The 26496-nt window shown below is 44.6% G+C and overlaps 1 protein-coding gene across 1 annotated transcript in view; it reads right to left on the bottom strand.

The window, feature by feature from the left end:
• ENTREP1 (endosomal transmembrane epsin interactor 1) overlaps nt 1-26496 on the bottom strand; it is a 66127-nt gene that overhangs the window by 3138 nt on the left and 36493 nt on the right. Inside the window, exons 3-10 of the mRNA XM_086684972.1 lie at nt 22163-22273; nt 13192-13320; nt 11244-11351; nt 11022-11155; nt 5564-5693; nt 5316-5394; nt 3543-3701; nt 756-1048 (exon numbers count right to left, since the gene is read on the bottom strand). Of these exons, the coding sequence (XP_086541098.1) occupies nt 756-1048; nt 3543-3701; nt 5316-5394; nt 5564-5693; nt 11022-11155; nt 11244-11351; nt 13192-13320; nt 22163-22273 (1143 nt within the window). The remainder of the gene's footprint in view (nt 1-755; nt 1049-3542; nt 3702-5315; nt 5395-5563; nt 5694-11021; nt 11156-11243; nt 11352-13191; nt 13321-22162; nt 22274-26496) is intronic.

Raw genomic sequence — 26496 nt, 5'->3', positions numbered from 1 at the left:
CACCTGGGTGGCTCAGTCAGTTAAGTGTCCGACTCCTGATTTCGGCTCACGTCATGATCTCACGGTTCATGAGTCTGAGCCCCACATCGGGCTCTGTGCTGATAGTGCAGAGCCTGCTTGAGATTCTCTCTCTCTGTCTCTCTCTCTCTCTCTCAAAATAAATAAATACACATTAAATAATCAAATAAAATAGGTAAAAATGAGAAAACGGACACCCAAATGGATTATATTACGTGCCCAATGTTATCTTTCCACTGGGTGACTTCAGATTAGGGAATTGCCTTGTGGTTTTTAATCTATGCAGAGGAAAAGGCATTTATTCCTTTAAGTCCTATTGGTTTAGATATCTTGCCAGTACTTCATGGGAATATCAACAGCTCCCAGAATGCTGCCAATTTTAAAATTTAGGGATGTCCATCATTGTCACAGGGCTGAGAAACCATGCCCTATCAATCAATGCCCAGACTCCTTGCTCTTCTGCCTGAGCTGCACCCCTTTCTTTTCCCAGGAGTGCTTCCACGTCCTAGGAAAATCACTTTCTCTCCCTGGGCCAAGGAGCCTGTGGAAAAGTCATCAAACCTGAAAAGAAAGTGCTTCAGCTTCTTCTCTCTCCCTCCCCAGACCTCCTAACAATCCCAATTCCCTTGATACGTGACCAGGAACTTATGTGCCTTGGACTGGAAATCAGAGAAGCTGCCTCAGCTGCCACGGAAACAAGTTCTCCGACTCGCGCCCGAGACGAGTAATAAAACTACCTGTTCGAGGAAACTGGCACTCGTGATGGCCTCCTCCATGTGCTCCTCGTCAGACTTCAGAACAGATTTAATGTTCTCGACGAGCTCATGGATGTCCGGGGTCATACTGCAGGAGGACTGCTCCAGGAACCTGGCCACCAGCAGCTTGGTGTCCATGTAGGACTTGTAATCTATCAGGGACCGAGGCCGGCATCGTGAGGCTCTGCATCTCAGACCTCTCCTCAAAGTCACCGTGGCCAGCTGCGGTCTTCCCTCTGTCTGCGTGGCAGCTTCACAGCTGAGCACCGGGGCAGCTGTGGGCAGAGACAGACAATACATGCCCGTTGGCCATGCCCCCGTGAACGCATGCCTGGACGGAGACAGTGAGGGCCACTAAACTTGGCGTGGAAAGCATGTTGCAAATGCCAATGACCATGCACGTCTTGCTTTTCGTCTTGCAGAGGGAAAAGGAAAACAACAACGACGACGACACAAACTTATTCCCTGAAGTTCCAAAAGGACATGTCCCCGAAGCATTTTATTGTGCCACATAAAACACAACCACCAAGCTGAAGACAGATGATAGAGAAGAGCATCCAGAATGCAAACTGCAACGGAGCAATGGTTCCATGGAGTAATGACCGGTAAGTGGGGATGGGTGGCGAGCAGGAAACAGGAAAAGAGATGGCCGGCCTGATGAAAGAATGTTCCAAGGGGCGGGGGGGGGGAAGGTGAAGGTGGCACTTAGACTGAGGAGAGACAAGACTGTGGGATGAATGGAGTGCCCTGCTCCCTGTGACTGTACCTTTGCCCTAAACATCCTCAGGGCATGGTGCTGACTTATAGATGCTCACACCATGACTGGGAGGTAGCTCTATGGCTGACTATTAAGGAGAGAAAAATCTAGGTGCAGAAAAATCACATGTCATTCTCGAAGTCAACACGTGGCCTGGGAAATCCACCACAGGCCCTAATTTCCACAGCTACCTACATCAGAAGGGTTTCAGGGCCAGCAGAACATTACTGCACCATCAAGTGGGTGAAGTGAAACTCAGACCTGGTCTCCACGTTTTCGTCAGCCAGCCAGCAGCCCTCAGCGTACACGACACTGGAGAATTGAGTCTGTGAAGGCCTGACAAGCGGAAATTTGATATTCGAGGAAGAAAGGAGGCGGAGGGTGGGAGAACAGGAGGAAGGGGAGCACTCCTTTTCCTCTGGAGAAAAGTAGACATGGGGAGCTCTAAACAGGGGTTAGTGGCATCCTCCAGGCTGCCATGTGCATGTTCCCACACAGAGCAGGAGGTTTTCAGAAATGGTCCCTACAGACACTCATGTGTGAGGATGGTCAGGGACTGCATACTGTCACTGGAAGGCAATCTGGTCCCTTCTACAATTGAGGGCTCCAACAGGTAAACATGTGTCATCCTTGCCCCCGCAGCACTGCAGAATGGGGGAGGGGCTCTGGAAGGATCTCACTAAGCTGTTCAGACAGCCAAGTTCCCGTGGAAGCAGGCAGGTGGCCAGCTCGAGTCCTCAACTTGCCAGGTAGGGCAGAGACCCTCTGTGAAATGGGCTTGGGGAGCTGAGGGGCCAGGCTGCTGGCCTGTGGGCTTGCAGAGGTGCTCAGTCCCAGGCGGTGGGACTCCTCCAGCGCAGAAGACAAGAGGAATGTTCCCTCTGGCGCCCACAAGGTTAGTCCAGAGCTGTGGCAAACAACACAGGCTGTTAGAGGGACAGAACCAACACTACAAGTGGGGGGAGGACAACACGGGGCCCCAGACAGAGCAGGGGGAGAGCGTTTGCAAAGTCGTATTTGCATCGAGCTTCAGGAGAGCGGAGGCTACTTGTTAGAACAGGTCACCGAAAGAAGCCTGTACTGGTGGCCTTACAGTTTCATTGTCTTCCTTTATTTCCTTTATTTTTTACGATTTTCCACAATGAAGAGCTATTTGGTATTCACGTATTCAGGTATTCACGTATCCAGAAAAAGGACTCAATGTTCTTTAAATTTTTAAAAATTTTTAAATTTGGAGGGTGCCTGGGTGGCTCAGTTGGTTGAGCATCTGACCTCGGCTCAGGTCATGATCTCTCAGTTCATGGGTTCGAGCCCCACATCGGGCCCTCTGCAGTCAGTGTGGAGCCCACTTTGGACTCTCTGCCTCCCTCTCTCTGCTCCTCCTCTGCCCACGTGCATACATTTGCATGCACTCTCTCAAAAATAAATAAACGTTAAAAAAAACTTTACTTAAAAATTTTTAATTAAAAAAATTTTTTTGATTTAAAATTATTCAAATAACATCTACACACAAACTCAAAATGGAGAGGGAGAAAACTGGAGTCTCACTCTGTCTAAAGTTCTCAAAACAAGCCAGATTTAAATAACTCAAGTACTCATACACAGTAAAAAAAAAAAAAGAAAAAAAAAAAAAAGATAAATCAAAAGAGAGAGGGTAAAAAAATACAGCCCTTTAACTTTTTCCTTCAGAGAGAAGGTTTATTTCCACAGGACTGTGAGCACCCAGAAATCAGAGTCACGTTTGCATTGTTTTCTTCACATAGTAGCACTCCACGGTCATGTGCAACCAAATGCTTTTGCTAACAATGACTTGAAAAACTCAATACCAGTCTTAAAAGATGGGGCAGATATATCTTCCTAATGTGCATGCAGAATATCTTATTTTCCCAAGACCTCTTAACCTCTTTCTAGACATCTCTTAAACTGTCCCCACCCCACCCCCAGCTTTCACCAGGCACCTTTGGGCAAACACGTGCACGGGGCCCTGCAAGTAGCTTGGGGAGTGCCATCACCTCTCTCCGCGGAATGATGGAGCACAGGGTCGCTCCTGGATCTCGCCCTCAGCTGCGGCGGGGCTCTCCGGCTTCCCGCAGGACGCAGCTGGTTTGCATCGGGCGCTGACACGGATCCACTTTCTTCTCCAGGTATGTTAGGACTGTCCCCACCTGATTCTTTTTTTAAAAAAAAAAAAGAGAAACGCACATTATTTCACCAGCTGCTGCCTTCAAAATGTTGGGCAGGAAACACCTGTGAGCCCCAACCTGTAGGGGCAGGAAAATACAGTGAACAACATTTGCTTCGGCTCCCGGCCCAGTGAGTTTTTACTTCCCAGCACTGTGGGAACTGCCGCCTCTCCAAACCATCCCTCCACACCTAAAACAAGCAAACAAAAAACTTTAAGTCAAAGAGCAGAGCAAAGTAAAGAAGCCATTCCAAAATGTCAGGGTGTGTGTGTGTGTGTGTGTGTGCGTGTTTGTTTTCCTAAGAGTGTTAGAATCTTCTCCAGGGAAAGCTCCTGGCAGCTTTCCCTGTTTCTGAGAATTCAGGGTGAGCTTGCGTGGGTGGAAGTACATGCCTGCCCGGGTAAGGTGACTGTGAGGGCTGCAGACCAAAGGCAGAAAGACGAGGCATTTGCACGGTCCAGAGTGGAGGCCACGCTCGGGAACTCCTGAAGGCCAAGGGAAAGAGCCAGGGCCGCTGAGCAGATAGGTAAAACCACTCAAGAAACGGGTGACTTCTGCTCAGGATGACCAAATCACGTCATTTGTGAGCCTGAGTGTGGTCTGGGCAACTTTTTTTAAGAAGTGGAAGAATCCCAAACATGCTTAGGAGGGAGAACGCAGCTGCAGTATTCGAAGATGGAAGGTGAGCAGAACAGAGACCTGTTCCAAACGGCGCCACTGAAAATTCGCCTCCGTCGAAAATAGCTACACTTGATCCATTATTTATCACCACTGCCATTTTGTGCTGGTGGACAGTTTTCTGGGCCATTTAAAACCTCTCCAAAGAAAGAAAGAAAGCTGTAACAGTGTTCCCTTAAAGGACAAGGATAGCTGTAAACTGACTCTAGCGTTTTGAGGCAGGACTGAAAATCAGCATTCACTCTGTGTGAAGGCACCGTGACATAGACCCTAGGTTAAAAATGACAGCGCAATCTCACAGAAAATCATCCTGAAATCAACAAAACTCCTTTTTCCCTTTAAAAAGAGCCCAGCTTATTTTAACAGGAGAAAGAAAATCTGAGATGGGAAAACATGGGACTGCCAAATTATAATCTATAATCCATTTCACAGGGTGAAGAGCCTTGTTACTCCTCAAAGATTCTTCTTATAATTTTTTTTGTCATGTTTATTTATTTTTAAGAGAGGGAGCCAGACACAGAGAGGGAGCCAGACACAGAGTGCGAGCAGGGGAGGGGCAGAGAGAGAGGGAGACACAGAATCCCAAGCAGGCTCCAGGCTCTGAGCTGTCAGCACAGAGCCCGACGCAGGGCTTGAACCCATGAACTGTGAGATTGTGACCTGAGCCGAAGTTGGACATTTAACCGACTGAGCCAGCCAGGCACCCCACTCCTAAAAAAATTCTAAGGATATCTTTATTTCTGTTTACATAGTATCTCCCACTTGCCAACCCTAATTGTTGACAGTACTTTTACACCTGGACAAAGGATACAGTGTGGACCATTGGCTCCAAGGTATCTGACCCCCAACAAAGTATCATATAGGTCACCATTTTGTATCTTACGCTACTGAACCCTGAGTTTGAGCAGTGATAATGTTTATTACCTTGAGTCACTGGCATGCAGATTGGCTCCAAGGGGCTCATGGCACCTTCTGATCCTTCTGGCATGTGGAATGAAGATCCCTACGTCACAGGAGAAAAGAGGGTCATCTGGTGATACTCAACCCCACCCCCATCTGGACTCCACTGAACTTCAAAGCAAGTGCAGGGCCCAGTCTCCCACCGTTCTCTGTGCCCCATGCTGCACCTCCTACTAGCAGTCAAGGTACCAAGGAGAAACTATAGACTGTACCTGCTCCTGGTCCGTCTGGCTCACCACAGCCTCATAGGGAGGCGGGGGGTCCAAAGGACAGAACACTTCCACACCTTTGATTCGCGCTCCGTAGATATGTGGGAGTGGAATAACATCAGGACCGACGATCCTAGAAAAAGCATCTTGGCATCAGGAAGCAGATTCTACGGGAATTCTGCGCATCTGACAGCAGCTGCAACTAACTGCATGGTGGCCTTTGCCCGTGGAGGGTTATCCACTGACAGCGTGGATGACCCCTCAGTCCTCCATGACCATCTCCCGGCCCTGGAGCAGGGGATAGTCTAAACTGCTCTCCGATGGAAAGCCCAGAGTTTCTTAGGCAAGTGCAATGCCATCATTCCTTTTATGATTTTCAATGTTTTTACTTATTTTTGAGAAAGAAAGAGACACAGCAAGTCAGGGAGGGGTGGAGATAGAGAGAGACACAGAATCTGAAGCAGGTTCCAGCACAGAGCTGACAGCACAGAGCCTGATGTGGGGCTTGAACTTAACGAACCATGAGATCATGACCTGAGCCGAAGCCATGTGCTCAACCAACTAAGCCACCCAGGTGCCCCTGCCATCATTCCTTTTAAATCCAAAGCAAGCGATAATCCCAAAGACAGAAAGCAGGTTAATGGCTGCCAGGGGCTGGGGAGGGGATTGGGGCATAACTGCTCAGTGGGTACCAGCCTCCCTGGAGGTGATGAGATTGCTGCAGAACCAGATGGGGGTGGAGGTTGCACAACATGGTGACTGTACCAAATGCCACTCAATGGTACGCTTTCCAATGGTTCTACTCATGTTATGAGAATGTCACCTCAATGAAAGACAAAAACAAAACTAGGGACTCAGGGAAGCTCAATTATTTCTTACATTAGGATACGACAAGATTTCTTGCCTGGGCTTCCCTAATGTCTGATTCATGGAAACTCACTCATGGAAACTCACTGTTTGTTAAATAGTTGAAGGGATGAATTAATTTTTCCAGAAAAGCGAGCGACATCACAGCTCAAAGACAAAGCAGTGTACTTCAGGAGTCACAGAGTAACCCATCTTAAATGTAGTCAGTCAACAAACACTGAGCACTTGCTTCATGCCAGGCACTGTGGCTTTTGTCCTGTGAGTGAGTGACCCTCCAAAGCAAATAAATGAAGTAACAGGGGCGCCTGGGTGGCTCAGTCAGTTGAGAGTCCGACTTCGGCTCAGGTCATGATCTCGCAGTTGACAAGTTCGAGCTCCGCGTCAGGCTCTGTGCTGACAGCTCAGAGCCTGGAGCCTCCAGGGATTCTGTATCTCCCTCTCTCTCTGCCCATTGCCCACTCATGCTCTGTCTCTCTCTGTGTCAAAAATAAATAAACATTAAAAAAAATTTAAATGAAGAAACAAATCTCAAGATTTTCTGCCTGTGTTCGTAAAAAACTACACACACACGCAAAAAGGTTGTAAAGAACCTAAATTGTAAAATGGTAGCTTAAAATACACAGACTCTTGTACCTGTTGACCAACCTTCAAGTTATAAAATAAATAAGTCCTACGGATATAATACACAGCAGGGTGACTGCCGTTAATACTATTGTATTGCATATTTGAACGTTGCTAAGAGAGTAAACCCTAAAAGTTCTCAACCAAAGAAAAACAATCCTGTTACTATGTGTGATGATTTACCACGGTGATCACTCCACAATATACACAAATACTGAATCATTATGCTGTACACCTGAAGCTAATAGAATGTTCTAGGTCAATTATATCTCATTCTTTAAAAGACTCAAGGAAGACCAGAACATCTGTACTCAGGCTGTGGAGTATTAGAGAATGAAAATAAGAGACAGGAGCAATAGTTGAACATCTGTTCTTGAAATGTGAAAATGGGACATAACCTGAAGAGACTGGTGATAGATTCTGGGCCAGCTGCGTGCAGGGCCTGCTTTTCTCAGAAAGGTGCTCTGGGGGGTTACAGTTGTTTCATTTTATTCCTGTGCCCACTCTGGTGGAGGAAAAAAGTTGAAAAACATGTGATGTTCTTTTTTCCTAACGATACAACCAGTGAACAAGGAGGCTCATTTCACTCAGTGAGCCCTAGGGACTACTTCTGTCCTCTCCAGAACAATCTTTCCTGTACTCCCAAATCCCTCAGCCAGCTCCCCCTGTGTTTCTTTGCAAACTATGGAAGGCCCAGGCCTCACCTCTAGAAAGTCTGCTCTAATTGCCTGTGGTGGGGCCCATACAGATAAAGAGATTTTTGTCTCTTAAAAATCAGCTAAGCAGCCATGTGACACCACAGCTGAAGAAGGAATCTGGGGCTCAGAAATGGTAAGAGATCCCCTAAGGGCAGCCTGGTAACAGACTCCAGAGTTTGGGCTCTTTCAAGTTCATCCCAAACTCTCCAGGAAGCCTTCACTACTGAAGGTAGACAGAAAACCCGAACAGACCATGCCAAATGCATTCTGCTTTACGTTGACCACTAGGCCTTGAGAACTCAGGCAAGGGTCATACAGCAACTCATACGACCAACGAGTGGTCCCCCCCTATGTCCTGGAACAGTGATGTGGACGCCAGGCAAGGGTGCACTGAGCACCGAGTCGCCCACCAGCACAGCCTGGCTCCACTTGAGTTTGGGTTTTGAACTTCATTAGGAAAGGAAATGAGCTTGTTATGTTTACCACCAAGAAACAAATTGCCCGTGTTCTGCTTTCTATAATCTTAAGTTTTCCGTAACACATTACATCACCATGGTTCAACTAGGTCCACAGTCACGGAATAGGTCAGAAGCTCTGCTTCTTGACTCCTGGCTCCAGCCGATTTCTGAGGATGGGGGGCTCCCCGGGGTGACGGAAGAAGAAGACACAGCCCCTGCTGCCCTTACAAATCAAGTCACGAGACAGAAACCCATCTTTGCACAGAAACCTTCACTGCAATCAGGTTTCTGTTTATGATGGTAATTTGAGAAGCCCTTTCTCAGGGAGGTACCAATGCACGAAGTGGTTGTATTTATAGAAGTTAAATAAATAAACTTCTCTGAGAGGTCATGGTATCTTACAGGAAGTGGGAGCTTCCATTGTGTGAAAACTCTTAACCGGTTGTGGAAATACTAAAGAAAACATTCATCAATCTTCTTGCCTGCTGCTTACAAGAAAGAAAATTACCAGTTAAAGTTGAACAGCTAGTGTCTATAAGGTAGATAGCTAAAAATCTAGCAAAGTCGGCCAAATTTAAGAATGCTTTTGATACAATATGTATGCAAAGGTGAATACATTTAGCCATTTTAGTAAGGAAAGTGGACTGCCCTCTGATATTGGGAGAATTGCAGAAAATAAGGGTGTTTGCCCATTGGAGATATGATCTCGGCCTCCAGGTATATACTTCAGGCCCAGCAGTGTCTTCTTTCTCACAGGGATGGGTTACTTTAAAATTTTTTTTTTCAACGTTTATTTATTTTTGGGACAGAGAGAGACAGAGCATGAACGGGGGAGGGACAGAGAGAGAGGGAGACACAGAATCGGAGACAGGCTCCAGGCTCTGAGCCATCAGCCCAGAGCCTGACGCGGGGCTCGAACCCACGGACCGCAAGATCGTGACCTGGCTGAAGTCGGACGCTTAACTGACTGCGCCACCCAGGTGCCCCTAGGGATGGGTTACTTTAACACCCTCCTCCGTGTTCCTTCTGGCAAGTTCTGAAAGGCAAAGCTCTTGAGGAGATGCTTGTCTGGATTTGGAGAGGACAGTCTCAGGACTCAGAGGGGCAAATCCAGGGATGCACCCAAAGGTGGATATACCCACATTGATAAGCATTACTATGGAGGAACTGATAAGAGAAATGGAAGAGAGGGGAAGGGAAGTGGGGAGGGACACTGCTGGACAGCAGGACTCCAACACCCGCATGAGTCACTTTCCCTTTCTGCCACCGCAGGAAATTAAATCTGTCTGCTGCCTCCTCGTAGGTCAACCAAGGGCTCACCCACAATATCAGAAAGCCAATTAATTCTTCTTCCTGAAGAGGGCATTTCTCTTCCCAACCATGAAATAACAGGCATTTTCTACGGCCTTCCAATATGTCCACTGCACACAGCCTGAAACTGGGCTACAGTATGAGCAAATGTGTTCTACGTGCACAAGGAATATGTGTTCTATTGCTCTGTCTCTCTGGCCCCTGTAATTCTTGGCTCATTTCCTAAAAGACTAGGGAAGTCATCCTACCCCCCGAAGCTTTGACATTCTAGCACACCACCCCTTGAACAACAGGGAGGCTGAGCTGTCCTCCGTGCACCCAGAAGCTGTCCCCTCCAGCTTTGTGGCCATCCCTACCTGCCCCTAGGTGGGTGAGCAGAGGAGGGCATGGAGATGGGGTTTAGGTACAACTCTGAGCGACAAGGCAGGAAGACAACCCACCGAAAAGAACATTAACGGCATCTGTGTAGGGGCTCCCACTGGAGACCTATTTCAAAGCCACATGTGGCTGCCCTGAGCATTAGAAAATGGATTTCCAAAAACCTCAAGCCTGGCACCAAATTTGACCACTCTCCTTTGTGTACCTTGGGGATTAAAAGTAGAAATTCCTGGCCCTCTGAATATTGAGCTAAAGACGCCAGTCTTATCGAATTCAGAGATTTTTCTTTTGGAAGCTTAAATATAGTTTGCTTATCCTTTAAATTCAGCTTAAGATCACTTCATCCAGAAAGCCAACTCTGGCTGGCTGACTCTGCCTTCAAGCTCTCTGCAGCCCATTCACGATCATGGGTTATGTGGGCCTCCTCTGTGCACCCAAATCTCTCTCTTGAGATCTACTATGATCCTTGCAATACTCCTCCATAATGACCCAGACTCTGAGCTATAGAGAGGGGAAGAAGGCGGATCTAACTCATCTGGAATGTCAATAACCCAGCATGGTGACTAGGAAGCAGCCGAGGACTGATTAAATGTTTGTTGAATGAATAAATGAAGTCAATCTTTAAAGAGGTATAATTCTAGAAGTCACTACCAACCAGAAAAACACATGCAGCATTTCTTTCTGCAAACAGTTATTCCTGAGATTTAAGAAACAAACGATAAATTTCGAGCTAGAATTTGAAAAAGAAAACAAGCATGGTGTCTATTTTTTCTAGACCAGGGAGACGTCATGAATAATTAATCTTTTTTTAATGGCTGGGAAGAATGTCATGATTTGGGAACCTGCTGATGGTGTTATAATGAACATCGATTTGGCCTGAGCATGTTTCCAGGGCAACGGCAGCTCTCAATCTTGTCACATTATAGCAGCCATCTCACTGGGTGTCAGTTTTCCTGGGAAGCTAATTGAAGTGGAAAAAGCGTACCCTTAGGTCAAGGTGTGACTTTTCTTTGGTTTGGCGTGGTTTATCAGACAAAAGGGCAGGGTGGGGGGGATAGAAAATCCTGGAAAATAACACAATCCTCCATGAGTCCTCACAGAGAGCTGGGGTGGGGGCACCCAGGCTACCTGCGGTTCATCCGGGGTGTACACGAGTAAAATGTGGCGAAGTATGAAGGCGGGGGCACTGGCGGCACGAAATCATCGGGGTCTGGGATCCGTCCATGTTCTTCCACCTCTTCGACAGAAATCTGGGACTCATCCTAATGAAACAACACCTTGGTTAGTCAACGACCTTTGCTACAAAGGCTCAGTGCAACACAGTCCTGGTGTCCCCGTGTCTGGACTTACGATGCAGGATCTTCGGGCTGCAAATATCTGGAGGTAGCGAAGGGCAGCTGCCACCAAGCAGACGGTGGTGGTCAGGGCGTTCAAGGCACACAGGGCGAAAAGAACTTTCTAGAACAGGGAAATAATAACACCACCGAGTACTTCAAAGCTGATGACCAGAAGGCAATATCAAAACTTTTAAAAATAATAATGGTAATGTCCCAACAAGGCGATTCTCATGAGAAAAACCACGCAAAGGACTTTGACGTTTGGCTTATGGTAAGTGCCAGATAAATGCTGGTTATTATTAGGACTCTCAGGCAGTAATGTATACTTCTTAATTTTAAAAACTGATCTCGGAAGCTTGCTGTCCCCAAAAGCCCTAGGATTACGATTTTTCTTTTTGCAAGCATCAGAATGTGGTCTGGAAACGTTCCTTCCAGGAGAGCAGCTGAGTGTCGGTTCTGAAGGTGGGGTCCTCAATGATAGCAGTTCCCCGCCTCCCCCTCCTGCAGCCTCCCAGCAGGACAGCATGCTGTTTAATCTGTGGCCACGGCTTCTATTTCAGGAGCGACCGGCTGGGCTGCCCTGGGCACCTAACTATGACAACGCAGGGGGGCAGGCCAGCCAGAGTGTAAACAGGGCGTCTCTTCTCTAAACACGTCTCAAAATAGCAGGAAAGGCAATTCCAGAAGTTTCTGTTGCCACAGTCCTGGCTCCTTAGCGAGGCTTTCCCCAAGAGGGGTTGTGGCTCGGAAAGTCTGGGGGCGATTCAGCTACCAGAAAACCAAGAAGCCAAAGAAAGAAGGCCATTTTCACACTCTACACAATTCAGAGAGCTGGCAGCTGAGAGATCCCTCCTTTGAACAAAAAATAAACCCAAAAGAAAGATCTGAAGAAAGCCTGTCTGTCAGTGAGGGATTATCCAAAAGCTAATACCTCAGGGTTCACCAACTGATCTTGTCACTCACGGGACTAGCGGCCTTGCTTAAGTCAGGACAAAACTTTCATCCAATTCCCTAAGAAAGGGTAATTCTGAACTCCTCTCTGCAACTGGAATCATTTATTTTTAATCTCTCAGTTACTATAGTTGCAGCCTATTAAACAAGAGGTAAGGTGCTTGAATTTCTCTTGCATTTACTAACAGATATCTCTCCCAAGCCTATGTGTCCTGGCTGAACATCACCCAACAGCCCACAGGACTCGATGAAGCCAACAAAGGAGCATCAGTACAAGGACAAACGGGCATGCAGTTTAAACGTTTTGCTCAAGGCCGGGGCACCTGGTGGGCTCAGTTCATACAGCATGCAACTCTTGATCTCAGGTTCGTGAGTTCAAACCCCACATGTGTGTGGGCCTACTTGAAATATAAAATAAAAGCCGGGGCACCAGGGTGGCTCAGTCAGTTAAGCATCTGACTTCAACTCAGGTCATGATCTCACAGTTCATGAGTTCGAGCCCCTCATCGGGCTCTGTGCTGAGAGCTCAGAGCCTGGAGCCTGTTTTGGATTCTTTATCTCCCTCTCTCTCTGCCCCTCCCCTGCTCACACTCTGTCTCTCTCCCTCTCAAAAAATAAACATCAAAAAAAGGTTAAAAAACATAAAATAAAGGCTTTGCTAAAAGCTACATCATATATGTGTAGTTGCATCGTGTGTGGTATGGATATATATGTACATAAATATATATACATACATATGTATATATTTAGGCTTCTTTACATTTTTCGCTATCTTATAATTCTTGAACACAAAGAAAGCCATCCATTCGTAATTTAAGAGACACAGAGTAATCTGCGCTTTTTCCTGAACTCAGTTCTGTCCCTGGGTCACTGATGAGGGTTGGGTCCTATCTGCGTTCAGCAGCCCAATTATTGGAGGGAGGTAACAGGGTAGGAATATTTCAAGTAACTTTGCCTTCTTGGGGGCTCTATAGCCTATTTACTGATGAGGGTCGAATCCATTCGAGTACCTTGAGTAGCAGGTGAACAGCATTACAAGGCTGAACCGGAAAGAGTTTCAAGGCATTTTCTTTGTCTGTGCATTTGGCTGGTTGAAATTCTTCACAACAGAAGCAAATCTTGCCTTCGCCTAAGTCCACCTTAAAGGGGAAAAGGCAGAACGACAATCTGATTATTGAGAATGAATACACAGGCTACCCTGGAGCACCAATCCTGCAGAATGAGATATGGTGAGGTCCCATGCCAGGCAGTACCTATATCAGTCAGGGTAGGCTAGGGTATGCTGTTGTAACAACAAGGTTATTTCTTGAATATTCTACATGCCCACTGCAGGTCAGCCGGGGGCTCTGGTCATCATATTCCATTAGGGACCTTGGTTGATGGAGCACCCACCATCTCGAGATTAATGATCACTATGCCAGAGGTGGAGAGCACATGATAAAATGCACACTGGCACTTAAAATAGGGTTGCCAGGAAAAATATTGGACACACAGTTAAATTCAAATCCAGATAAACAACATCATTGCTTAGTATAATTATGTCCTAAAATATTGCATGAGAAATGTTTATAGTAAAAAACAAAAACAAAACACAAAAATGTATCAGCTGTTTATTTGACATTTAAATTTAATTGGGTGCCCTGTGTTTTTAACTTGCTAAGTCGTCATAACTCTAGCCTAAATCTTCCTCTTGGAAATGACACTCCTCGCTTTAGCTCACATTTCATTGCCAAAACAAATCTTATGGCTCTACCTAACTCCAAGTGGGTAGGAAAATTTAAGCTATCATGTGCCTATAAGAAACACAGGGTATATTTGGTGAACGGTATCCCCAAACCACATGGACTTAATGAGATCTCTCAGCTGACATCTTCAATGTGGTCACAGGTTCTAGCTTTCTTTATTTGAAGTGATAACATCAGAGATGAGTAATCTCATATTTATAGTGAAATGTTTGGCAAACTTTTGGCCATATTTCTAAGTTCCCCTTGAATCAAGTTATAAAAATATGCAAAACCTGAAGTTGGCTAATTAAGACCCATAATTTAGGAGCCAAAATTCATACTTAACTTGCTCTGCCTCTTGAGCTGTTAGAGTTGGCTGTTAAACTTTGGTTAAAAGGAAGAGACATACCTTTTTCATACTTGTTAGATTAATTAGGTAGCTTCAACATCACTAGCTGCAAAATTCTTTAGTAATCTTTAATAACTGAACATCTACAGTGTTTTAGTTACTTAAGAGGAAATATGAGTCTTCTTTCTTATTGAATTAAGATTTTTACCTTCTAACCAAACTCACCCTGTAGCTACCCTCCTGTAACAAATTCATGGTACTTTTCCAAATTAGGAGAAAACATAGTTCCTTTTAATACATGTTGACTATGAAGCGAAGGGAAAAATGTCCACTGATGATTATACACGTTAATAGACACATTATGTTTTGGTTTGGTTTTCTCTTTCTTGGATGTGAAATTTACATGCACACACACAAAATGTACATACAAATCTTAAGCACGCCATTTGCAGAATTTTAAGTAACGGATAACTCCTGTGCATCCCAAATCCTTATCAACATAGAGAAGATAGAATCACCAGAGGAAGTTTTATCATGCCCTTCCCCATCAATCCCTGCCCCCATCCTCCTACAGGTAAACACTGTTTTGATTTTTTCCACATAGATTAGTTTTGCCTCTTCCAAAACTCCATGGATTCTGTAACATTTTTTATTCTCTGTCCTTAAACCACAGTGAAAGGGATGCATTATTATATCAAACACTGATGCCCAGATTGTGATATAAATTCTGCCTCAGATACAAAAAATTACAGTAACTAGAGTTACCTCCATGGACCCTATCCATTCATTTCCACTTGGTTTCTGTCCTTTCCTGGTTTGTCCACAGAGACTCTTGTCTTAACAATGTCCCCACGCCTAGATCCACAACATACCCTGCAGACGCACATAGAAGCAAAAGGCTGTCTGTGTTTGAATTTTTCTTCCACTGTCTCACATGACTGAAGGTACATCCTGCTGCTAATATCTGCACTCAATTTTTGCCTTCTAAGGGAAAACTACTGTGGCCGTTCAGACAGGAGTTCTCTAGGCAGAGTCTGGTCGGGGGGATTTTATTTCCTCTGAGGGAGCAATGGCTTTCTCTCAGCCCCTCTTCATAATTAGCAAGAGTCCTTACACTGGGCTAAATTCAGCTGGGAAGTATTACTCCCAGGGAGCTGCTTCCCTCAAAGTCTCCAGCTGAGAACTCCCTAATTTACTACTAACAGCACTTTTTTTTTTTTTCAACGTTTTTATTTATTTTTGGGACAGGGAGAGACAGAGCATGAACGGGGGAGGGGCAGAGAGAGAGGGAGACACAGAATCGGAAACAGGCTCCAGGCTCCGAGCCATCAGCCCAGAGCCTGATGCAGGGCTCGAACTCACGGACCGCGAGATCGTGACCTGGCTGAAGCCGGACGCTTAACCGACTGCGCCACCCAGGCGCCCCTAACAGCACTTTTTAGTAGTTACAAATAAGCAGCTATTAGAGTTGCTACATTCTGCTTATGTACACGAGGCTCTCTTCTTCCCAAACACCAACCAAGCTCAACCAAGTTCACTTTTTCAGCACCATGCAGTGTGGTTTCTATTTCTTATACTTACGTAAGCCTCAAAATCCTACCTAAGGATTCTGCCTCCCTCAGGTAATACTAGGTGTCATCTTGCAAAGTACTCCCCTCCCCCTCGAGTCCATTCTTGATACAAGGCATTCAAGTTAAGAGAGAAAACAGGCTTGTGCGGGCTGCGCGCGTGTGCGTGAGCACACACACACACACACACACACACACACACACACACACACACACACATGGCTGCATTATTTACACACAACCAGGCTTCTGTGTATATGGAAACTTCAGCTCTCTGGAACTTCCTGGGTGAGCTGGTCTGGATGGAACGGCTTTCCAGATCGGTGAATGTTAATCCCTTTACACAAGACTTTTGGAAAGTTTAATCATTATCCAAATAATAATGAGTATCAATCGCTGTGCCCAGCAGACACAAACAACCCTGAGGCTCTGTATAAAATGATGCCAGACAACTGTGTATTTTGTATTTCTTGCTCTTTCTGTCCTGATCCTCCACCTCCCTTCTCAATCCCAGCTGTGCCCCCAATATTTCTGCAGCTATATTCCAACTTCTCCTTGATCTCTTTAACCATCAACCCTGTTCAAGCCTCTACATGAACAATATTCACCCTTCAACCTTGATAGTGTTACCTGATGCCACCAGAGAGATCCTCCCCTCCTTTTCATTATCACCAGTGTTGTGGTTCTCAACCCCGGCTGCCTGTTAGAATCTTCCGGGAAGCTTTTGAAAAATGAGGACCCCATCTCTAGCAATGAGGGGATTGCAAGCCACTATAACCCATGAGCTCCCACACCAGCCCCTCAGACTGACAAATTTTGGAGAGAAACACTTGTTGGCTGACGGAGGGGCACCAGTAGAAATGTAAGTTGAGGCCCTTTAATAAAGAAACCAGCCATGTATTTTAAATTAAAAATACTTATTCTCCTGGGGCACCTGGATGGCTCAGTCAAGCGTCTGACTCTTGATTTCAGCTCAGGTCATGATCTTGTGGTTTATGAGTTCGAGCCCCACGTCTGCACTGACAGCTCAGGAGCCTGCATCAGATTCTCTCTCTCTCTCTCTTTCTCTCTGCCCCCCCCCACCCGTGCTCTGTCTCTGTCTCCAATAAATAAACATTAAAATTTTTTAAAAAAAAACTGAAAACAATACTTCTTCCCCAACCACCTTGGGAAACCATCTAGCAGCTTCTTATAAAGTGACACACACTTTTGCCACATGCCTCGAGCAATACCGTATCACTTATTTACTTGAGAGAAAAGAAAACGGGCTCACAAGAAAAACCACAGCTATGCAAAAATGTTTATAATAGCTCTGTTCATAATATCTCCAAGCTGGAAACAAGACAAAGTCCATCAACAGGAGAACGGATTAAACAACTTGTGATGTTTTCATATAATGAAATACTGATGTGCAAAAGAAAAAAAAAAAAAAAGAAGGGACTGATACAACACAAAATCACGGATGAATCTCAAAAGTGTTACGCTGAGCAAAATAAGTCAGACACAGAAGGGTACATACCTGACCCCATTCAGGTGAAGTCCAACAACGGGCAAAACTAATGTTTTAAATCTCGTGTGGTGTGGGGCGCCTGGGTGGCGCAGTCGGTTAAGCGTCCGACTTCAGCCAGGTCACGATCTCGCGGTCTGTGAGTTCGAGCCCCGCGTCGGGCTCTGGGTTGATGGCTCAGAGCCTGGAGCCTGTTTCCGATTCTGTGTCTCCCTCTCTCTCTGACCCTCCCCCGTTCATGCTCTGTCTCTCTCTGTCCCAAAAATAAATAAACGTTGAAAAAAAAAAAAAATTTTAAATCTCGTGTGGTGTGTATTCACCAGTGCATACATTCGCCAAGATGCATGTATCCACTGGTCAAAACTCAATGAACTGCACCCTTAAGATCTGTATATTTCATTTTAAGTTTTACCTCAATTTTAAAAAACAGGGTCACCAAATGGTTGAATGTGTAATTTTTTTAGTGTTTATTTATTTTTGAGGGGGGGGGAGGGGAAGAGAGAGAGGGAGACACAGAATCTCAAGCAAGCAAGCTCCAGGCTCTGAGCTAGGAGTATAGAGCCTGATGAGAGACTCAAACTCACCAACCATGAGATCATGACCTGAGCTGAAGTTGGACACTTAACCGGCTGAGCCACCCAGGCGCCCCTGATTGCGTAATTTTTGTAAAAAAATGAGACAAACAGAAGAAAAAATACGCCTTCCCCACCAGGAACAATCTCTGACCTGGGAGCTTCCTCCACAGAGCGAAAAGCCCCCAGGGAGAGAATGGTATGTGTGGCAACATTGTTTTTATGGGCCAAACCCCAAGCCATCATAGACAACAAGGAAATAGAGGGCTAACCTTTAAAAAAAGAATAAAAAAGAGGGGGAGTATGTAATACACCTTTAAGTGAGAAAAACAGTATGTAGGGAAGTAGATACACTATGTCCCATTTTTGGAAGATAAATCATTAATGCCCCCACTTCCTACATATTTATGTAGGATAACATAACATGGAAACACAAATGGAGACTCCCCAGTTTGTTACCAGGGATTTGGGGTGACATGGTGGAGAGGGAAGGACAGAAAGTGTCCCCATCCCCAAAAAGATTTCATTTGTCAAACAGCCTCCCTGAAGAAAAACAACAATTATATGTTCCCACTGATGGAAAATTATGTGTGTTTTTATGCATAAAGAGGTGCCCCCAAAATCCATCAGTGGTTAACAGTGCTAACCCAGAAGGGTGTGATTTCAAATGATTTTTAAGTTCTGTCCTATACTTTTAGGGCTTGTCCAAATTTTTAGTTTTATAATCAGAAACAATCACAGAGTTGGTTTTGTGGTGGGGGGAAAAAAACCTTTAATTAAAAATACACTGAACAACATAAGAAGACACACAGGGCACTTGAGTGGTTCAGTCGGTTAGGCATCTGACTTTTGCTCAGGTCATGATCTTGTGGTTCATAAGCTCAAGCCCCACTTCGGGGTCTCTGCTGTCAGCACAGAATCCACTTCAGAACCTCTATCCCCTCTCTCTCTGCTACTCCCCCTTTCATTCTCTCTCTCTCTCAGTTATTTATTTTTGAATAATACAAAAAAAAAAAACATAAGAAGATACTGATGCCAAGGCCCCCACTCCAGGCCGACTGAGAATCACTGAGTATAGAATCTCTTTTTTTTTTTCTTTAAAAAGTTCCCTCAGGTGACTCTAATGGGCACTCAGGGTAGAGAACCACAGAATTTCTTTTTTTTTTTTTAATATTTTTTAACATTTATTTATTTTTGAGAGACAGAGAGAGAGCGTGAGCAGGGGAGGGGCAGAGAGAGAGGGAGACACAGAATCTGAAGCAGGCTCCAGGCTCTGAGCTGTCAGCACAGAGCCCGATGCGGGGCTCATACTCACAAACTGTGAGATCATGACCTGAGCGGAAGTCAGATGCTTAACCAAGACACCCAGGTGCCCCTGAACCACAGAATTTCTCAGAAAAGTCCATTAAATATACCCTTAACCCCTTGCAATTTTCCAGCACCACCAGGGCTGATTTCCCCACTGTCCTCTGAGTCCCGTCTTCTCTTGGGTTCTACACACTCTCCTTATTTATCCATTCTGCAAGGTCCAACTCAGACACCTAGACTCCAGGTAGCCCTTCCCTATCTGCCCCCGGATACAAGCCCTTCTTTCTCTGCTTGCCCTGAGCACCGTGTGTCAGTCTGACGGGCAGCCCCGCTCTAGCTGCTTGCAGTTGGGCACATATTCATGTCCTGCCCAAACACTAATCCAGCGTTTGCCAGGCTTATCCCGTTCCTCCTGCTATGTGATAAACTTCCAGGTCAGAAAGGAGGTCTGACTTTTCCTTCCTACTCTCAGCAGCCTCTAACACAGTCTCTTGCACCTAAGAGATGCTACAATTTTGCCAAACTGTCTTTCAGTATACTACGACTTTTCACTTCCAGCCTGTGTCTGGTCTCTTAGCCTCTTCTAAATTGCTGTGTGATTAGTAATTGGAAAACCAAGTTTTGTTCAACATTTTTTTTTTCTGGAAACTCTGTACATGAAGGAATAGAAGGCAGTGAAGGGGGCCATTGGGCCCAAAAAAAAAAGAGAACCAGACACTGCCTTCGGGCTGATCCCAGCTTGGAGGAACAGAGAAGACAGGTATATAAAATGTCTCCGACCCCAAAAATGAGAAGGATAAATATCTATGAGATGTACATATAGGACATTCTGGAAGATGATCTTCCCTGGGGCTTCAGGGACTGTTTCTTGAAGAAAATGATCTTTGAATGGGGCTTTAAACGAGCGATACCATTTGAAGAACAGGGAAGTGAGGGATGAGGAATTTGAGGGGTGGGGAGACAGCGTTGTTAGAGGTCAGAAAGCAGGGCAATGCCAGGCAGGCTTTGCAGTGTTACCGGGAGCGTGAGCTGCCTTAGGGAGCAGGCAGGGCGATGGTGAATCGCAGGGGACCTTGAAAACCAGAAACGGCTGTGAGCCTGGGGTCCCGTAACTTAGGGTTATTACACAATGCAATGACAAATCAGAAAACTCATAAAGGGGTGTTAAGAAAGGGCAACAGGTTTGGGGTGAGTCCCTGAGGAGCTCTCCTGCTGGGTAAGGCCAGGACTTCTACCGTCACATCCATTGTGAGACACGCGGCCACTCTTCCACTTACATCCTCCCGGTTTCTAAGGGACGACACTGCTTGGGAACCAAGTTACAAATAGGTGACACTGACTATGGCTTCTCAAGAGTCTGTTTCTTTTGCTTTGTGCCACACAGAGGTATTTGTCACTGAGAAGTCCTTTTAAAAAGTCCAAAGATGGGGGTGCTTGGGTGGCTCCATCAGTTAAGCATCCAACTTTGGCTCAGGTGATGATCTCGTGGTTCGTGGATTCGAGCCCTGTGTCGGGCTCTGTGCTGACAGCTCAGAGCCTGGAGCCTGCTTCAGATTCTGTGTCTCCCTCTCTCTGCCCCTCCCCTGCTTGTGCTTGCACTCTCTCTCTCAAAAATAAATAAAAACTTAAAAAAAAAGTCCAAAGATGGGGGTGCCTGGGTGGCTCAGTCCATTGAGCAGCCAACTCTTGCTTTTGGCTCAGATCATGATCCCAGGGTCGTGGGAACGAGCCCTGCATCAGGCTCCATGCCAGGCATGGAGCCCGCTTGAGATTCTCTTTCTCTCTCTCTCTGCCCCTCTTCCCTGCTTGCATGCATGCACATTCTCTCTCTCTAAGAAATTTTAAAATTTAAAAAAAAAAAAAAGTTCAAAGATGGCCGGCAATTGGGTATAGACCCACAAGAATTGAAAGCACGCTCTCAGAGAGATATTTGCAAGCCGATTTTTATGACACTTAAGCATTTTTGTGGTTAAAAAATTATATATGGTATACACACGCGATGGAATATTACTCAAGCCTTAAAGGACATCTGACACATGCTACATGTGGGCGTGTTGAAGACATTAGGCTAAGTGAAATAAGTGAAGTAAGCCAGTCACAAAAAGACACATGCTGTATGGTTCCACTTATATCAGGTACCTAGATCAGTTAAATTCATAGAGTCAGAAAGCAGAAGAGTGGCTGCCGGAAGCAGGGTCGGGGGGGGGGGTGCGGTGGAGTGGGGGGAGGGCCAGGAAGGTAGGGGAATTGTTTAATACATACAGAATTTCAGTTTTGCAACAAGAAAAATGTCCTGGAGATTGGTTGCACAACAATATGAATGTACTTCAACTACTGAACTTAACTCTTAAAAATGGTTAAGATGGTACATTTTTTGCTACATACATTTTACCACCATTAAAAATTAAAGGAAAAAATTCAGAGATTGTGCAGGACCACAACCTCTTATCCACAATTCCGAAGTCCAAAAGCCCTGAAAACCAAAAGTTTTGATTAAACCCTGCTGTCCCAGAGTCCCACAGTGCATTACAGAAGAAATCATGTATGCACCACGTTGATCATTGGAAAATTCTGAGTGCTGAAACACACCTGGCCTCCAAAGGTTTCAGATAAAGGACTGCTGAACTATATTCTGATAATCTCCATTTTCCCTCTTCAGACGAGAGCAGACAGTTATTGCTTGTGGAGACCTGACCCATCCATCCATCCACTAACTAATGTGGCATATTACTGTGGTGCTGGGGTTCTGCTAGATGGTCCCCGTTTTGGAAAAAAAACAGTTGACAATGTGAGTAAAATAACTAGCAGGCCAGTTCTTTGTTTTGTTTTCCCACTTTCTCTGCCTGACTTCAGATTTCACTTTAGGATGCTGCTGGGCACACACTGGCACCCCTGGAAAGCCAGACAGGCCAGGGTCCATGCAGGTGCACAGCCATGCTCTAGGATTACTTACCAGATCACACCGGGGCACGCTGGACACAAACTGGGCCCCTTGGCAGCCGAGAATAAATCCAGCTAGATTTAAGAGGACACACACCACAGAGAGCAGCACAAAGAGGTTCACCTGAAGTAGCAAGGAAAGAGGCAGTTAGAATAAGATGATGGCTAAATTCAGAGATAGTTTTGTCTGAGAAAAAAAAATCATATTCTCTTCCTAAAGAATACATTAAAACAAAAAACAAAACAAAACAAAACAAAAAAACAAAACAAGGCGTCTAAGCTTGATTTCAGCTCAGGTCATGATGCCAGGCTCAAGGAATCGAGCTCCGTGTCAGGCTTTGTGCGGAGTGTGGAGCCTCTCTCACTCTCCCTCTGCCTCTCTCCCCCTCTTGTGCACACTCTCCCTCTCTCAAATAAATAAATAAATAAATAAAAATAAACAAATTTTTTAATTAAAAAAGTCAGAACAATGTTTTTAATGTTTAAACTTTTTATTCATATTTTAGAATTTTTAAATTGTGTTGAGCAATGCCATGATTTTTAAGTCTTCTAAATAATGTCAAGTCCCTAATTTTTTCTTTCTTTGCATTTAAGGGTGTTCTGACCCCTTCAGCTTTTATCTGTTCATTGCATTAAGCCATGGCCACTTCCTCTGTGAGCCGTTGTTATTTTTTCTGAGTTTTGCAGGATCAATGGTAAGTATACAAATGGAGAATTGTAGAATATAGGTGGAACCCAAGAAAACTGAAGGTACTCGAGCCCTTATTAGCCAAAAGTCACAATATACAAACAAAAATAAAGATAAGTCTTGTTTCAGTTCCAAACAGAGTAGGTATCAAAGAATAAGTCTATAATGATCTTCTACATACTTTTCTCCAAAGTTAAATATTACAAACGGTATGCTAAATAATTCAGAATTGACAGAAACCAACCAAGGAAGCCAGAATTTACTTAGCATAAATTAGAGACTATTAAGGCTTTTCACCTTGAGAACTATGATTATTATCAAAATCAAACCTTATCACAAATAATAAAAGATCGGAGCTAATAATGATCAGCGTTAGAACCAAGCATCATTTCAGGTAGCTAATGTCAGCATTGGCTGGTCAGTGAGTTCGCACATGAACGCTAATTCAGAAAGCTCGTTCTCTGTTGCTGGTATTCCAAGAAGCTTGAAAGCATCTCCCCAGAACCATGTAATGAGTCAATATTTAATATCACATGATGCCCCTTCTCCTAAGAGGAATTCTTTCTGCCTCTCGAGGAGGAGTCTGGAGCTTGCTTCTCTCCTTGTTTTGTTAATCTGTGCAGTCGGTCATCAAATCTTGGGGAAAAGCTGGCAGCAGCTGCTGTGTTACTGTTTCTCATGATTCCTCAAGTGTCTGCAAGGGCTTAACTTGAGCTGCACATAGCACAGCCTTCTCGTGCACTGTGTCATCCACTACGATGCCAATGCTTTAGAAAATAAGAATGCAAAGTTGGCCAAGGACAGAACGCCACCTTCTTACATGGGCTTCTTCTATGCGCTGGCATTTGCTACTCAAGAGACCTAATACATCTGGAATCTTCACGCTCCGCAATACAACTGCTGTTACTATGGGGAAGTCTAACTTTCCTCTGCAAATTTTCTCTTCATGCCCTATCAGATGCCTTGAAAAGAAAGCATGGTTACAATCCTTATGCCTATCAGCATATCATACATCTTTGTAACTAAAAATTCGCAGCACCAGATATAGAATGAGTGAAGGCTCATTACTTCCAACGCTGGTTCCCAAATCTCTTCATTAAAATCTTAAATCCAGCTCATCAAATGACACCATTAAGAAAACCAAAAGGTAAACCACAGACTGGGAGAAAATATGTCATGCATTTGTGAAACAAAGAAACTTTACCCAGAATATACAAATAACTCCTCGACTCAATAATAAAAAGACAGACAACACAAACAAAAAATTGGGCAAAAGACTCAGAGAGTTATTTCACAAAGGAAGATACGGGAATGGGCAATAAGTACGTGAAAAGTTACTCAACATCATTAGTCATCACGAATGCAGGTTGAAACCACAGTGAGATACCCCTTCACATCAACTAGAACGGTCAAAGTCAGAATGACAACAGCAAGTGTTGGTGAGGATGAGAAACACACAGACTCTCGGGCATTACTTGTCCAAGGATAAAAAGGTACTGCCACTTCTTAAAAACTAAACATAAATCTCCCATGCCAAAGAATTCAATACGATTCCATACAGTTGACCCCTGAACAATGAAGGGTTTAGGGGTGCCAACCCCCAGCCCCTGCATGCAGTGCCAAATGTGAGTAGGACTTCTGACTGCCCATAAACTTAACTATTAATAGCCTACTATTGAACAGAAGCCTTGCCAATAACATAAACAGCCAATGAATTCATATGTTGTATCTTATAGTATTATATACTGTACTCTTACGATAAAGGAAGCTAAGGAAAGAAAATGTTACTAAGAAAATCATAAGGAAGAGAAAATACATTTACAGTACTGGACTGTATTTATCAAGGAAACAAAACCTTGTATCTAAGGGGACCCATGCAGTTCAAACCCCCATTGTTCAAAGGTCAACTGTAATTTATGGAGATACTCCATCCTCGACTCCTTACTCCTTAAGTGTGGCTTGTACACGGTGAACACAGTATAGAAAGGGGAGCGAGGGCAGTCTTCCAGGGGAGAAACCTCACAAACATGACTTCAAGCAGGTAACCAAGGTTACCATCACTGAAAAGTCATGTTCATGGCATGTACCCTTGATATGATGTGATGAAAACGGCATTTTACCTCTGTGTTCTTCCTCTGCCAGACCGATGATAATTCCAGTCTATGCAGAAGAAAAACATCAGCCAATCCCAACTGAGGTCCACACTACCAGATACCTGACAAGTCCTCCTCAAAACAGTCAAGGTCATCAAAAACAGGGGAAGTCTGAGAAAATGCCACAGACAAGCGGAGCCTAAGGAGACATGACAAGCAAATGTAATGTAGTTCTAGGATGGGATCATGGACAGAAAAAAAAAGTAGATAGAAACTAAGGAAATCTGAAAAGTATGAATTTTAGTTGATAATAATGTCTCAATATATATTCGTTAATTGTGACAAATGTACCATACTAATGTAATATGTCAACAATGGGAAAACTGGGTATGGCATATATAGGACCTCTCTGTATTATCTTCGAAATACTTCTGTAAATCTAAAATTATTCTACAACAAAACGTGTATTTAAAAGTTGCAGGGGTGCCGGGATGGCTCAGTCAGTTAAGTGACTTCAGCTCAGGTCACGATCCCACGTCTCGCGGGTTCGAGCCCCGCATTGCACTCTGTACCGACAGCTCGGAGCCTGGAGCCTGCTTCAGATTCTGTGTCTCCCTCTCTCTCTCTCTCTGCCTGCTCTCTCGCCTCTCTCGCGCGCGTGCGCTCTCAAGAATAAATAGATATTAAAAAAAAAAAAACTGCAAGAAAATCTGAATATACACCTACCTATGACCTGCAATTCCACCCTTAGGAATAGACCACAGAAACAAGTGCAGATGCCCACAGAAAGACTTATAGAAGAATGTTTACAGAAGCTTTATGTATATCAGGCCAAAAATGAAAATAACTCGAATATCCAACAGCAGGAGAATAAGCAAACAAATTGTGGTATTTTCAAACCGTGGTATACTTCCAGCAATAAAAAGGAATACATTACTGATACACAACAACACAAACAAATTCAAAGGCATTAGGTTGAATGAAATAAGCCAGATACTGTATGATTCCACTGACATGAAAGTTCAAGAATAGACAAAATAATCATGCTGATGATCATTTAGAAAATAATCTTAGAAGATTTAGGGCTATTAGAAGTCAGAAGAGTGGTGCCTGTTTTCAGGGGAGGTGTGAAATGAAGGGACAGACTCGGAAGAGAGAAGAGGATTTTCGGGAATGATAAAAATGTCTCATATCTTGGTTTGGATACTGGCTACATAGGTGTATCGAACTCCCAAAACTTAGCTAACCGAACACTTATGATCAGGGATTTATATAAATTATATTTACTATATTAAAAAGACAGTCAGAAAGACGATTCTGAATCCACTTGCCAAGCGAGGAGTGTGAGATCATACCATGAATGAGGCTACTTCTCAAATGTCAGAAAAACAAACAAGAGGAGAAAATGCTCCAGGGATTCACTGCCTGGTAGACTTAGCTTCTCTCCTGCACTGGATGGGCTGCCAATGAGAAGTCAAAGTCAAATTACCAGAATGTCACCCCTGCAAACCCCAGAATGAGGACGTGGGCCAAGGCACATAGGCTGTCGACAAAATCACCACGCAC

Source organism: Puma concolor, chromosome D4 (genome assembly GCF_028749965.1).
Source record: "Puma concolor isolate L17-30 chromosome D4, mPumCon1.1.hap2, whole genome shotgun sequence".
NCBI classification, from domain to species: domain Eukaryota; kingdom Metazoa; phylum Chordata; class Mammalia; order Carnivora; family Felidae; genus Puma; species Puma concolor.
The sequence above is the reverse complement of the archived record's forward strand: the minus strand, read 5'-3'. Positions and strand labels throughout refer to the sequence as shown.